Genomic DNA, 14,590 nt, shown 5'->3' with positions numbered 1-14,590 from the left:
GAATAATACTGTACTAACCACAGTGTGCTGCCTCCGTCAAGATTAACATCTTACATCAGATTCTTCATTCCCATATGGTGTGCAACAACTTGGAGCTGGAGATTCTGGTATGTGATGTCTTCTTTTATAGGCCTTGTTGCTTCTGCATTGTTCATCATCATTATTGTCAGAGCGAAACCAATCATTTTCTCAGCGTTGGGAGAAGTGTAGAGAGCTAATTAAGTGTGTTGTGTTCTGTGGCTGAAGCTCAGTCAGCGATGTACGGCGCCGTATCCAGACCAGCTGTTCCGTGCTGCCAGAGGGAAGAGGTTATTACAGTGTACCTCTGTTGCCATGGAGAGGGAATGGTGGATCCAGATGAGCAACAATAGCGAAATGACTTTAATGTGCTTTCTTTCCTCTCCTTTCATGTTCTGGGTTGTACTGCGTTTTCGTGTCCTATGCTCCATTGACCAAACAGTTGCATTCGTCGTTTGGATAATGCGATGAGATTTGAAGCACTTATTTCAAAATCTGTGAGACAAAAAAAATCTGCATTTTACAGATGCATTGCAGAAATGGGTTTGATTGAGGAAAGTCATCTTATTCAGAAGTTTATTTTCTAGGACAAAGAGTCAATTGTAGAACAAAGCTCAGGTTTATTAATATGAATGTTATTGCAGATACATACGCAAGCTCAACAGAACAAGATGTCACAATTTATCACTCTAAGAAACAGACAGTAGATTTGTGATGTCAAATAAAAGAAATTGCCAATGGATACTTCACTGGCTCATAGATACATTGTTTGCACATTCTCGTGATCGTTACAGTGTCGTTTTTTTTTGCCTGACAAATATACGAGCTGGTCAAATTCTTTCGATACAATACAATCTACAAAGACAGGCTATCACAGCAAATATCAATACCAACAATAATAACATACTGTATATCAACCCCAATGACAATAAGAAAGTAAAAAGCCTGCCTCCTAGCAATGCTAAACTAGTCTCCTGTACAACAGCGTCATAATATTGCAAAATACATCCAGAGAAGGGAACCATTTCGGTTGGTAAAAATGCCCATGCAAAAAGAAGATAGAAAAGAGAAAATACACATCACAAAGAAACATTAATGAAACAGGATGCTTCCAACAGTCTTTGCCTTAACTGTCTGTAGTCGGTGTTCCCAGATATACGGTATTGTCATTGACTAGATTCTTTACACTGTGCTCCATTGGGCCTCATTTATCAATCATACTCAGATCCTACAATGTACGTACCGGTGATCCCATGCAAATGAGTGGTTGTGTTGTATTGGTTCCTGAGAGGACGTATTGCGCAGGAAAGACAGAATACTTTGAGGTGTGTTATGAGGTGTCATTACACCTGTTCCAAATAGATATTTTGCTACCAACACATGGGGATATGGGTTAATATTGATATAAATAAGAAACATGGCTCTGCGTTACAATGATCACTACAGTAGTCTCCACCTTTAAAAATGCAGGAATCGAGTTCCATGGGAAATGGCTGCTACATTTGACAATCTTTACTATCTTTACTATCTGATTTACTATCTAATTATAATTACCGAATAAATTCACTCTAGTACATAAATGTATTGTTATATAGAGCTTTTACAGATGTTTAGCGCACTTCAGAATGTAAAGGGGGGAAACGTGACCTCAGCCACCACCAATGAGTAGCACCCACCTGGGGAAAGTGGTCATGATTGTGTGTTGTGTCCCACAGTTTGGTTTAATATAGGTCGATAAACAAGGCCCAGGATTTCATATCCCTTCAGCTTCTAGAGTAATTCAATTCTACACTACGATACAGTAGGCTGCACTATTCCTCTGTGATGAAAGAAGTCAAGAGTGGGTAATTCCATAAAAACACAATCATTATAAGACTTTTGAAGTCATCTAAATCAAAAAAGGCATTACCTTTTCGGTACCTGTTCTTACATTCTGTTTCTATACCTTCTACACATTATATATATATCATGATGTACTTTATATCTTGTTACTGAGTAACATACAGGATACGTCTCTACTTCAACAGTACTCTACCCTGCACCTTAGAGACTACAGCCCCTATGTACATACAGTCATTGAACACTGGTCACTTTAATAATGTTTACATACTGTTCTACCCACTTTATATGTATATACTGTATTCTAGTCATGGCTCATCCTATATAACTACTGCTGTACACACTTTTTCTAATCATATACTGCCCGTGCTGTCTTTAGACACCATTATATGTATATATATTTATATTCCGATCTCTGACATTGCTCGTTCTAATGTTTCTTAATTTCTTAATGTATTTAAATGTTTCTGGATTATGTGTGTATTTATTTTTTTATTGCTAAGTATTACTACACTGTTGGCGTTACACAGCGTTTCCCAAACTCAAGTCCTCTGGACCCCAAGAGATGCACGTTTAGTTTTTTTCCCTAACACTACACCATCTGATTCAAATGATCAAATCTGATGATTAGTTGATTATTCTAATCAGTTTTGTAGTGCTAGGCCAAAAACCAAAATGTGTACCCCTTGGGGTCCCGAGGACCTAGTTTGTGAAACCCTGAGCTAGAAGCACTTATTATTTCGCTGCGCCTGCGATTACGTCTGCAAATCTGCGTACATTTCCAATAAACTTTGATTTGAGTTACATATTACATATCTCCCCTACTTTGAAAAATCTGTGGACCAGACCTGTGTTCAAATTCAGTTGATCTAGCCAAGGTTGATTGAGCTTGCCTGGTGCAATGGAACCAATATAACTGTTGCAAAACTACAAACTCCGTCCATCTTGCACTCCAAGCAGGCTAAAGCAAATGCTAAAAATATTTGAACGTTATCAAATAGTATTTGAACCCAGGTCTGCCGTAGAATGAGAAGGTCACAGCATGGCTAGCTATCTACTGCTCCTGCTCTGAGCGAATGACGTGGAACAAGGTGACATTGTACAGCACCTGGTGACCATTATTCCACGCGTACAGCGCTCTGTCTTTAGGGTTATAGTCCAGCATGGAGATGTGAGAGTACTTATTCTGGAACGGTATGTCAATGTACTCGTAGGTGGACGAGTTGGTGCTGAAGGCATAGTACACCTTGGTCCCACCGGAGTAGCCATTGGTGACATACAGCGTACCACAGATCATGAAGGCCTCTCCTGCGCTCCTCTTGGGGTGATTGGTGGTCCAGCTCTTGACGATCTGCAGGGTGTTGGGGTTCAGTTTGCTGATGACAATGTTCCCCGCGTTCTGATTGGTGGCATAGACGGCCCAGAGCCCGCCTTCATCCACCATGAGGTCGATGTCCGAGTGGCCTCCCCAGGAGTAGTGGTACATGTTGTTGTAGCCGGCGTAGTCCAGCTGACGTGACTTGCTGATGACGGAGGTCTTGAAGTCAAACTTGATGATTGTGTGGCTCTGGAACTTGTTGAAGTAGATGGAGCCGTTGTAGACCACCTGACCCGTGCCCGACCACGGGTGGGGGAGGCGGTGAGACGTGAAGTTGTCGGAATTCATAAAGTCGTAGATGGACATGTACTCCCGCACAAATCGGTTGTTGTGGTAGCCGTCCATGTACCACACCTGGATAGGAATACAAGAGCATTAAAGATTTGTCAATCTCAGGTACAGTGTGTTATTGTCAAATGTTCTTCTAAAACCATCCTGTAATATCAAATCATGGAGCGCTTGTGGTCTTTCTGCTCTAACCCTGAGATTAAATGAAGGATATCAAAGGTTTCCCAGACAGACTTTCTCTACAAAGCCAGGGCTTCGACCCTCATCAATCATTGAGAGCCAGTGCGGATGACTCAATTTATCTCTGATCTCTCAGATTTGCAGTGTTGCAGTTCTTGACACAAACCGGTGGGCCTGGCACCTACTACCATACCCCATTCAAAGGCACTTAAATCTTTTGTCTTGACCATTCACACTCTGAATGGCACACCATCCATGTCTCAATTGTCTCAAGGCTTAAGACAATCCTCCTTTAACCTGTCTCCTCCCCTGCACCTACACTGATTGAAGTGGCTTTAACAAGTGACATCATTAAGGGATCATAGCTTTCACCTGGATTCATGGGAAGAATGAATGTCAGTGGTATTCCATAACGAACACAAGAATAAAAGTTCTGCATGATAACGAGTGATATTTCAGTATGTGCAACACATTCAAAAATGTAAAAAAAAACGTTCATCCAATCCTGGGATTCATCTCTTATCAGACATAAGGTATACATAATATCAGATACCACTTATCCCTAGAATGACTTATCTTACTGCAATGACAACCCAGAGATGTAAATACCTCCCATTGTTGTGGTGCCGGTGAGCTAATCCCAGACAGTGAGGCATGAAAACACATTACTGAAGTTCCAATGGGATCCATTTTGGTGAAAACTTGAGTAATTGGGTAATTCAAACTTGATTTATGCTACATTGCTAGCTAACATCTTACATCTGATATTTTATCTTTCCTGAGGTTCCTCACAATTGCATAATTAACAAAACATGTTCTAGCTGACTCTGTTTTATGTTTATACTGTATAATAAATATGATAGGTATTGCAGAAGCAGACCTACCCTAGTGTCATCCTCAGGTGCCAGGGGGTCAGTCATCCAGGATCCAAACCTTGATCCAGACGTCTTAATTGTGATTGGATCGCTGATTCCTGTCAGCTTCCCACATGCTGCAAGAGCCAAAGACACAATGAAGATACTGCATTTATCTCTGTACTATCAATGCTGTCTATAGGTTGGAAAACAGTGTGTGTGTGTGTGTGTGTGTGTGTGTGTGTGTGTGTGTGTGTGTGTGTGTGTGTGTGTGTGTGTGTGTGTGTGTGTGTGTGTGTGTGTGTCTGCATAGGTCAGTGACCTTGATGTACCAACTATACTTGATATAAAATTATGTTGAAAATCACATTTTCAATATGACTTGTTTACGATGACAAATCCAGCTTTAGTATTGCATCCTAGTGATCAGTTCAGTGATTTCTTCAGGTTTTGACATTCGTGTTTCAGCTGAAGGGCTCTCTAGCAAGAACTGTGTCGATACTGTATACATGTGTATGCCCGAATCTAGTCCTCCTGCAATCTATTTCTCTGCCTCAGAATCAACGTTGGCTCACTAACTTTGGGTTTTTGGTCTCTGTACAACAGTATCGTTTCAATAGCATAGATAAATGATAACTATGAATAATGGAAACATACTTTTCTGTTTTTACATAAATCACACACTCAATTCACACTCACACCTCCCCCTCACTTCACATCCAGAAAAAAGTAGCAGCCCCCATTCTTCTTAGATAGTGTTCCGTACTATGTAACTCTTGCCATCTCCCATTGCTATAGTACTTGGAAAGTTAAAGCTGAGCACTTGAAACCAAAATGGATAATCCTCTCATATTGGAGTGAGACATTCTTACATTTCTAGGAATTTGCCAGTACATTAGCTATTCTCCCTCCCTACAGGGTCTATGTATTCCTATTGGTACACTCAGCATCCTAACAGTCAATGCTACCAACAGTGCATGCAGCTGGCTTGATAATGGAATCATATAGTTGCGCGAAGGAAACTGACTTCAATGCATGTTGTCTTCCCTCGGTCTCATTCCTTACCAGTGTATTTCCTCTACATTTTACCTCCTAATGTTTTTTTTTAAACATGCATTTTGTACCATTCATTGATTTGTTCAGCCTTTCATCTACAGATGTAGGATCTTAATTTGATCACCCTGTCGCAGAATAACTTTCCGGCAAAAACATTGTTGTGTATTTGATGTTTACAAAAGCTTCTGAAGTTTGTAATTTCCTGTTTGTAACAACCAAATTTCCACTTTGAAGTTTCAGACATGATATTCCCTTACCAAAAATGTATCAACCCCTACAAAAATGTAAATTAATTGTAATCCATATAATAATTAAAATGTCTTGTTGCTGCAGGATTATTTTCCCGCTGTAGCAAACTGTCTCAAATTAAGATCCTACATCTGTACTTTCAGCCTTTCACTTATTTCTGACATCAATCAAAGAAATATGGTGACAGGCAGGCTTTGTATCTATATTCCTTCCTGTGAACAACCCATGCAACAAGGAGATTACTGAAATAAGTAATCTGTCAGTTGTTATATCCTGTCACTATTTTTTAGATGACTTCCGCTACAATGGTGTGTAGCTTTTACTCAAGAAGTGGACATAATCTCATTAGCTCATTTCTGGCACGCATAACATGATGTGCTCGTGATGTAATTTTGACTAAATAGGATTACATCAGCAAAAAGTAACTCAAATCACCCGTTAACAACTCTAAATCCTAACATGTTTAAATAGTGTCTAACTTGACATACTGTATGAGGACAATCTCTTTTTTTCATCAACAATATTGTTAAGCATTGATGCATTGATTTGTGTGTATGAGGTAGTCGTTGTGAATTTGTTCGATTACTTGTTAGATATTACTGCACTGTCGGAACTAGAAGCACAAGCATTTCACTACACTCGCATTAACATCTGCTAACCATGTGTATGTGACCAATAACACTTGATTTGCAGTAGACATGTAAGTACATGTAGGAGTATGAATAGGAATAGGTGTAGTCAAGGCATCTTTGATTCCCTAACATGAGAGAATATCTGAGTATGTTAAAGCTGAAATACTGTAGGGGTAGAACATGTAGGTGTGGTGGATAGATAGAGATCTGCTGGTGTGAGACGAATAACTACTGTAGATCTGATTGGCCCCTTGCACAAGGAAGCAAACGGGGTGTTTCGGTGTTATCTGAGCCTACCTAATTTTTGCATGCACGCACGAAGCCTCTCTTCAAGATTTGACACTCTGTTTTGCAGCTCCTCGTAGTCATAGGTTCCAATCTCCTCCTGGAGTTCATTTAGCACAGACGTCAGATTCTGGATTTCCTCTTTAAACTTCAATACCAATTTTGCATCAGCTTTGTACTCCTCCAACACTGGTATCAATGGTCTAAGTTCCTCCATTTTCGCTTTTATTGCCTGAAAGGTTAAAATAGGCTTGGTTCAGTGTTATGCGAGCAAATGGGTGTGCCACACCTGTCTTGCCCTACTCTGGCTGTCTCCCTATGGTGAGTGCAGAGTGGACCTAACACATTCAACAGTATCATGAGCGGATGTGACATCATCACAAACATAAGCAGCATGAAACAAGTCCTCGGCACACCAAAAACAATTGGGAAAATATTTTATTTTCACCTTTTAAAATGCAACATCTTAGGGTTACATGCTTTCATGTCACATACAGCGTTTCCGTTAGTTTTCTCTGTGGTAACCGAGTATGCATCTACTAAACTAAACGAGATATGGAATTAAATAAAAATGTCATGAAAATAATAAATAACTGAGCAAAATCTATTCATGGAATGCATCTACAGTAACATGCAGAAATGCAAAGAGCAGTGAAGGTCGGAGGCTATATTTCAAATAGAACGCATGGTGCAAATAGTCATTGGTCAAGTTCAGGGATAGAACACTGGGATTGAACTGCCTCTTCAGTCTCTGCAGCTTTATAATTTCCTAAAGTTAGCCCTGCAAGCAAAAAAAAAATGAGATACTGTTGAGTGTCGAATAATCTAACTCACTAGCCTATCTAATATACACACACAAAACGTGCAAGGGTCATCACTCCCAGGGATGTTCATGACAGAACATAGCATAAACATAGCATTGGTGAGGATAGATGGGGAGCACACACACACAAACACACACACAAACATAAACGTCATCAGAATAGTTGATGACATTTATTTTTATTTCCAGGGACGAGCATTTAGGTGTAAGGGTTTCATTTACACCAGAGGCTGTATGTATCACGCTTCCCAGAGTAGTAGTGCTGATCTAGGATCACCTTTAGGCCTTTATGAATAAGATTATATAAACAGGAAGGACCTGGTCCAACATCAGCACTTCTATTCTGAGACGCTTGATAAATATGGACCCATAACTCCACTTAGAGGACATCTCTTTGTACAATGTTGTCTATGTAAGAGCAATGTTGACATACCTTATATTGCCTGGCAATGTTCTGCTTGTGGTTCTCCTCCACCTGTTTAAACTTGGTCTCCAGACCTTTCAGCTGGACCTCCATTCTCTCCACGTATTGCAGGTCTCTCTGGGTCCGCTGGTCCAGCACCTGGATAGACTGGGTCATATTCTGGACCTAACACATAGGAAACAATACAAAAAAATAAAGACAATAAAGACCTAAATACAGCCCCAAATATACTAGGAATCCTTGTTTTACCTGGGTTCGCATTTAGTGTTTTAGGGTCTTCCCAACAAAAAATGTTGGTGCATTGCACAATTAATTGTAGATATGCTATGGATGATTGACTGCAAAAAGTGTCACTGTTATCTCTAATGTGCCTAGCCAGACATTACAACGATTCAAGTGCTCAAGAGCAACATACTGTTATGTGTACTTGAAGAGCAAGCGAATCAGAAAGATCTACATCCGGGATAAGGATTGAGAGTATGCTAACATAGACTACCGGTTATTCCCCATCAAGGTGCCACATTTGTGCAACACCTGGCCTCCAAACCTATCTACTGTATAAGACAATGTCAGATCATACACTACCATTCAAAACTTTTTGGTCACTTGGAAAGGTCCTTGTTTTTGAAAGAAAAGCACATTTTTTGTCCATTAAAATAACATCAAAATGATCAGAAATACTGTGTAGGCATTGTTAATGTTGTAAATGACTATTGTAGCTGGAAACGGCTGTTGTTCTGATTAAAAAAGCAATAAAACTGGCCTTCTTTACACTAGTTGAGTATCTGGAGCATCAGCATTTGTGGGTTCGATTACAGGCCCAAAATGGCCCGTTTCTCAAACTAGACACTCTAATGTACTTGACCTCTTGCTCAGTTGTGCACCGGGGCCTCCACTCCTCTTTATATTCTGGTTAGAGAGAGTTTGCGTTGTTCTGTGAAGGGAGTAGTACACAGCGTTGTATGAGATCTTCAGTTTCTTGGCAATTTCTCACATGGAATAGCCTTCATTTCTCAGAACAAGAATAGACTGATCAGTTTCAGAAGAAAAGTCTTTGTTTCTGGCCATTTTGTAATCGAACCCACAAATGCTGATGCTCCAGATACTCAACTAGTGTAAAGAAGGCCAGTTTTATTGCTTTTTATCAGGACAACAGTTTTCAGCTGTGCTAACATAATTGCAAAAGGGTTTTCTAATGATCAATTAGCCTTTTAAAATAACAAACTTGGATTAGCTAACACAATGTGCCATTGGAACGCAGGAGTGATGGTTGCTGATAATGGGCCTCGGTAGGCCTATGTAGGTATTCTATTAAAAAATCTTCTGTTTCCAGCTACAATAGTCATTTACAACATTAACAATGTCTACACTGTATTTCTGATCAATTTGATGTTATTTTAATGGACAAAAAATGTGCTTTTCTTTCAAAAACAAGGACATTTCTAAGTGACCCCAAACTTTTGAACGGTAGTGTATGAAATGATGATGATGGGAAATTAATATCGGCAAAATCCTGCAGGGTGAACTGAATTGCTATTCTCAAGGAACCATACAAGTGAGTGACTCCTGTCCTCTGTCCATAGGCTATTACTACTGAAAAGAAGATGTCATGGTATTGGTGGTGCAACTGGTGAATGGTGTTTGTTCTAGTGGAACTCTGATAACAGGAGGTAATGGGTACAGTAGTACGTCATGCTACATGGGTGGTTACTTTTTCTAGCAGCTGCCGGAGCTGTTTGGTCCTGGCGTCCCGCGAGCACATGGTCTGTTGAGGCGCCACCACGGTGCAGACACAGCGACCCTCTGTGTCCTGGGCTGAGCTGTACACCTGCCATGACTCCTCAGGGTTGGCTGGCAGCACCTACCAGAGAGACACACAGACAGGGAGAGAGATGATAAGACAGACAGACAGACAGACAAGGACGGGGCCAGACAGGGAGAGAGACAGAGATTCATGGAAAAGGGTTATTCGTGTAATGATGGGATGTGACAGTATTTCCGTTTTCATACCATACTGTACTGGCACTGACATTTTTTCTTCTTCATATTGTCCTTTCCAGCACCGTTTCAGCAGCTGTGGAGGATGGTTTACCAGGCCAGTATAGTCCAGCTCAGTTTGGCTTGGCAAGGCTCACCTTAGCTCAGTAGTTTAAGATACGCCACATCACTAGTAGCACCACATCACTACTCACTACTCATATCTAAAACACATTCGCTTACCAAACTATGTAATTACATTTTGGGAGGTTTGGACAAAAATCATGATCTCTGCAGAGAATTTGTGCTAGTTTGAAGTGGAATCATTTCACCACAGGGATTTACATAACCTTGTTCCAAGCTGATGGAGTATGATTACGTAAAATGGCATCGGTAGTTTTGAACCTTTGCAGTATGCTCCACCCTAATCTTCAACAATCAGACTGTCCACATTCTGAAGACAAAGGGGCTGGCAAAGGGATATTACATCAAATTGAGGGAAACATCTTTGTAAATCTACTCAAATAGCCTTTGCTAGATTGTGATAATATTAAGTCATAGTCTAGTACTTGTAACGGTTTAACATGATTTAATCTGTGCCGTTACATTTTCAACCCTCCAATAAAGTCATGAGGTAGAGTCAATCAATAAAACAGTCATAGCCTATTTAACAACACGCCTTCACAGTAATAATTTGATACAGAGGCTGGTTGAAATGTGGATTGGTTTAAGTTTAACCACTACATGAACCCAGAGCAATATAGATATGAATAGAAATATGGCTCTAGATGTACCCTGACAATTAGTGACACGCAGTGTACTATGCTAAGATCCATTATGTATATCATATGCCACATTAGCTGTTAGTATATATCATGTAGCCTAACGTTGCTCTTTATATTAAAATACATTAGTCACAGTTTTAGAATTGTTATTATTGTTCATCATTGGACCACATTACCACACTTATTTACAGTATACCAAGTTCATCCATTTAGCAAAGAATATGTGAAAGTTGTTGTATGGCCTACGCTAAGGTTAACAAGAATAGTAACATAATTATTAACAGTGTATTATATGTACATGGATAGGCCTACTCGTTTGGCAATTGTCACTACATTAAAGTTTCCTCTCTTTTGATGCATAACCAACAGCAGCGTTTTTTCTTTCAATTAACAACCAACATGATCAATTATAGGCATACTAATAATTTTTTAAAACTATTTTTATTCGTGCTATTGGCACAAATGTAAACGCGTAATTTGTCCTCAGTAGGGTACATGATTCTAATGGTTCCTGAATTAGCTGTCACTCACGCCTGTACTCCGGTCTGCTTTCCCTCCTGACGCTACCAAGAGCTTGGTGGTGTTGAGTCCCACCAAGGACGGTAATGTCTGCGACATCCAGTTAGTGATCATAGCCATCGTGCTAAGCACCACTCCAATCTTAAGTAAAGGCACCGACATATCTGCGCTTTCTTCGTATTACCAAAATCTTCACTGTACACATTCCAGTGGGGAAATAACTAGGCAAATAACATTGCCAGTCATTTGATGCAACGGCATGGCTGCAACAGCGGACAGTCTGGGTTTGAACATGTTTGGATGTCAGGTGGAGGTTCTGCTCTCTTCAAAGGCGACTGTGATGATGGGCCAATGCGGTTGTTTTAAATTGTGAATCCGTTCTCCCGCAATCACTCTCGAGTTTATAAAATGACGGAATTCAGTCGCCTCTCCCATTCGCTGGATACCCCCGCCCACCCAGCACGGATCGATAAACCGTCAGCTCAAATCCGCCGTGCCACGCTTTCGAGCTTGCCACATCGAGACAGCATTATGCACCTTTCCACCTTCTATACCAAATACAAAAGAGTATCTTCGTGTCAGGAAATACTACATGTAAATAACATGACTCCAGACTATGTGTGATTTAATCAAGTTAAGCATGAAACCCCACAAGGGCAATTGAGACAAAACGAGCCCAAACGAACCTTAACAAAACGGCATTCTCAGACCGAATGCCTTAATTGTGTAGGTTACTTAATAACAGTGGCTGGATGACTCTCTATGGCGAGAAGAACTGGATTAGTCCAACCACATTGAAACCCATCAGCATCAACTATCGACAAGCGCTATAGAAAGCAAGGTACAATCAAGTTAAATTTCCTCCAATAAAGATATGTAGGATATTGATATAGTCATTCACAGACAAAAACGACAAATCGTAATCTTGGAACATCTGATTAATCGTAGAGATTTTAAACAACATCAGACTGCACATCAGGCTTGTACAAAGTCCGTGGCGCTATAATGGCACATGCAGGCATAATATCTATCGCTGTCCATGGACTTGTTTTGCTTAACTAGGGATATCTAGGGACATCCCGCCACCTTGTCGTTACAAATGATATTGCACGCCCATTTGTAAGATACTGTGTAGCCTAGTAGTGACATAGCCTGCCTGCCATACCAGCTTCAGGAATGTAAGTAAGAATGTCAATCTGTCATGACTATTTGAAAGCACCAAATGCCTGATTCAACTAATCCAGAGTTTGATGATCAGTTGATTAGTGTGTGATCAAGTGTGTTAGTGCTGGGCTAGAACAAAAGCTTGAACACCCTGTTGGTGTCCAAGACTGTCGGAAAAGTAGGTGGCATTATGGCAGCCAGGGGGAGGCGCTGTGTCACCATGGAGTGCAAAGCGTCTCTGAACAGAGAAACAATTATTTGAAAAGAAAATTGAGATTTTAAGAAGAACATGTTCATGCAGACCAGCATTACAAATGAATACCAGTTATTAATCATAGCTTTTAATCATAACAAAAATTCTCCGTTTATTTTTTCCCCATTTTAAATAGCAGTTTATCATTGCTGTGTTGAATAATTTTTGCTAGCAGCTGTCTGCCTGTAGGATCAATGTAAAGAGATTAGGCTATTCATGTTACAATTTGGGGTAGAATCAGGTTCATGCAATACTTGTTAAGCTTTCTTATGTAGCCTTTCCACTGACATACTAAACCAATAGGCCTACAATTCAGACTATATTAAACTGCAGTCACATGTTATTAGCGTGTTTAATAGATATTCTCAAAACAGCATTACTCGTCTATGTATGTAAAAGTGCCCTACTTCTGTCATTGTGAAATTAATAGTTGACTAATTTGATGGTTTTTTGCTCGCTGTCTATAGTATCACTTCTCACTTCTCCAAAATAAGTCTTCAGACATGCGGATATGGATAGTCACACCAAGAACCCCCTGAGTGGGATAGGGACTCCGCAATGGGCTGAAAGTTGAAAAAGATTTGCCCAGTCTCAGTTCAAAGTAGGCTCTCACTGCTAATGCCATGTGATTAACTTTCATTCAGTCGTTTTGCTCGCTGATTTCGACTTGGATGATCTCACACATACTTGGAATTAATATATAATTAGTTAGACGAATTGCATGTGAAACAACAATTTAAATATTCCAATGTAGACTAGATTATTTAATTGCTTGTTTAATTGTTGTTCTCGATCATCAGGATTAGATAGCATACAGTTTGTTTATAGAAATGCCTCCGTGGATGCGCATAAGCGCTTATGAAAAATTTCGGGGGATGAAATCTCTTTATTGTCTCTATATCATAATATATTTAAATCTCTAGGCCTACATCGTCTTTAAATAGGTAATCTGTAGGATAATTGGCAAATCATGGTTTGAATATCTTAAATGGGGAGTAAAATGGCGTTTATAAACCTACTTGGGTGAGTTCAGTGCCCATCAAGACGAGGAGGGTGAGACTCAGAAGCTTGCTTGTAGGCTGCATCTCTTGCCTCCGATAGCACCAGATCCAGTACTTTCACATGCAGATTGTCTTTTCCACTAAGGTCTTCTTCCTCTTATACGTGTCGTCTTGCAATCTTCGTTGCAGAGCTGAGCACTAAAATAAAGGTAAATAATAAATCTGGTGAGGTGCCGTCACTGCATGATGTTCAATGCATCTCAGTGCGTTGTGCTGAAGATCCTCTTCCCTATGCCCTCCTTCTGTCAGCCACCTCGCATGCGAAACATGGATAGAAAAAACATAAAGCTTTCTCAAATCACAACTCCAACAGCCTTTAGTCAAAAGTTGGCTCCGCAAAACAAGCAGAGGGGTGCACGAGCTAAATCACGACAATGCGGGAAGGAGCTAGCCGTGGGGATGAAACCGGATGTGACAGGACTGGAGTGGGAAAATCAATAATTATTTGGTGGGTTTGGCCATTAAATGGAGATGGGGTGCCGGGGCTCATAGGAGAAGAGAGAAGAGAATGGCGCTCATGGTTCGTAACCTGTAGAACTAGCCGACATGACAAAAAATTATATAGAACAAATGAAAGTATTATTATCATGTAGTAGCCAACATAATGATGGGTTTTGGGATCTGCTGAGATATATATAGTAGTAGTTGTAGGCCATAGCAGCATTCCAGTATTGGTGTTTGCTACAGAATACTTCTGAAAATAATTTAGCATGAAGTCAAGGCATCCATCTAAAGCATAGGCTACCCCCTTTATCTTGCTTACTGTGCTCAAGCTGTGAATACTCAGCAAAAGTGGTGTCTTACA

General features: G+C 40.2%; 1 protein-coding gene across 3 annotated transcripts; it reads right to left on the bottom strand.

The window, feature by feature from the left end:
* Positions 1–2,825: 2,825 nt before the first annotated feature.
* Positions 2,826–14,203, bottom strand: LOC111957933 (noelin). Of its 3 annotated transcripts, none has more exons than XM_023979041.2 (6): positions 13,744–14,203; positions 9,738–9,887; positions 8,036–8,191; positions 6,792–7,011; positions 4,588–4,694; positions 2,826–3,589 (listed from the first exon to the last, which is right to left on the bottom strand). In XM_023979041.2, the coding sequence occupies exons 1-6, from the start codon at positions 13,807–13,809 to the stop codon at positions 2,912–2,914; spliced, it is 1,377 nt and encodes a 458-aa protein (XP_023834809.1). In that variant the 5' UTR covers positions 13,810–14,203; the 3' UTR covers positions 2,826–2,911. The 3 variants fall into 3 exon arrangements, with proteins under 3 accessions (XP_023834809.1, XP_023834808.1, XP_070292969.1); XM_023979040.2 differs by lacking the exon at positions 13,744–14,203 and adding an exon at positions 11,320–11,631; XM_070436868.1 differs by lacking the exons at positions 2,826–3,589; positions 4,588–4,694; positions 6,792–7,011 and adding an exon at positions 7,423–7,560.
* Between the last annotated feature and the right edge of the window lie 387 nt (positions 14,204–14,590).

Source organism: Salvelinus sp. IW2-2015, linkage group LG33, assembly GCF_002910315.2.
Source record: "Salvelinus sp. IW2-2015 linkage group LG33, ASM291031v2, whole genome shotgun sequence".
NCBI lineage: Eukaryota > Metazoa > Chordata > Actinopteri > Salmoniformes > Salmonidae > Salvelinus > Salvelinus sp. IW2-2015.
Note: the sequence above shows the minus strand (reverse complement) of the source record. Positions and strands in the feature narration are given on the sequence as shown.

Coding starts and splice junctions, on each gene's coding strand:
- LOC111957933 (XM_023979040.2), bottom strand. CDS start 11,469: ATGTCGGTGCCTTTACTTAAGATTGGAGTGGTGCTTAGCACGATGGCT. Junction 7,012..8,035: donor ACATTGCCAGGCAATATAAG/GTATGTCAACAT, acceptor TTAACCTTTCAG/GCAATAAAAGCGAAAATGGA. Junction 3,590..4,587: donor CACCTGAGGATGACACTAGG/GTAGGTCTGCTT, acceptor ATTCCTATCCAG/GTGTGGTACATGGACGGCTA.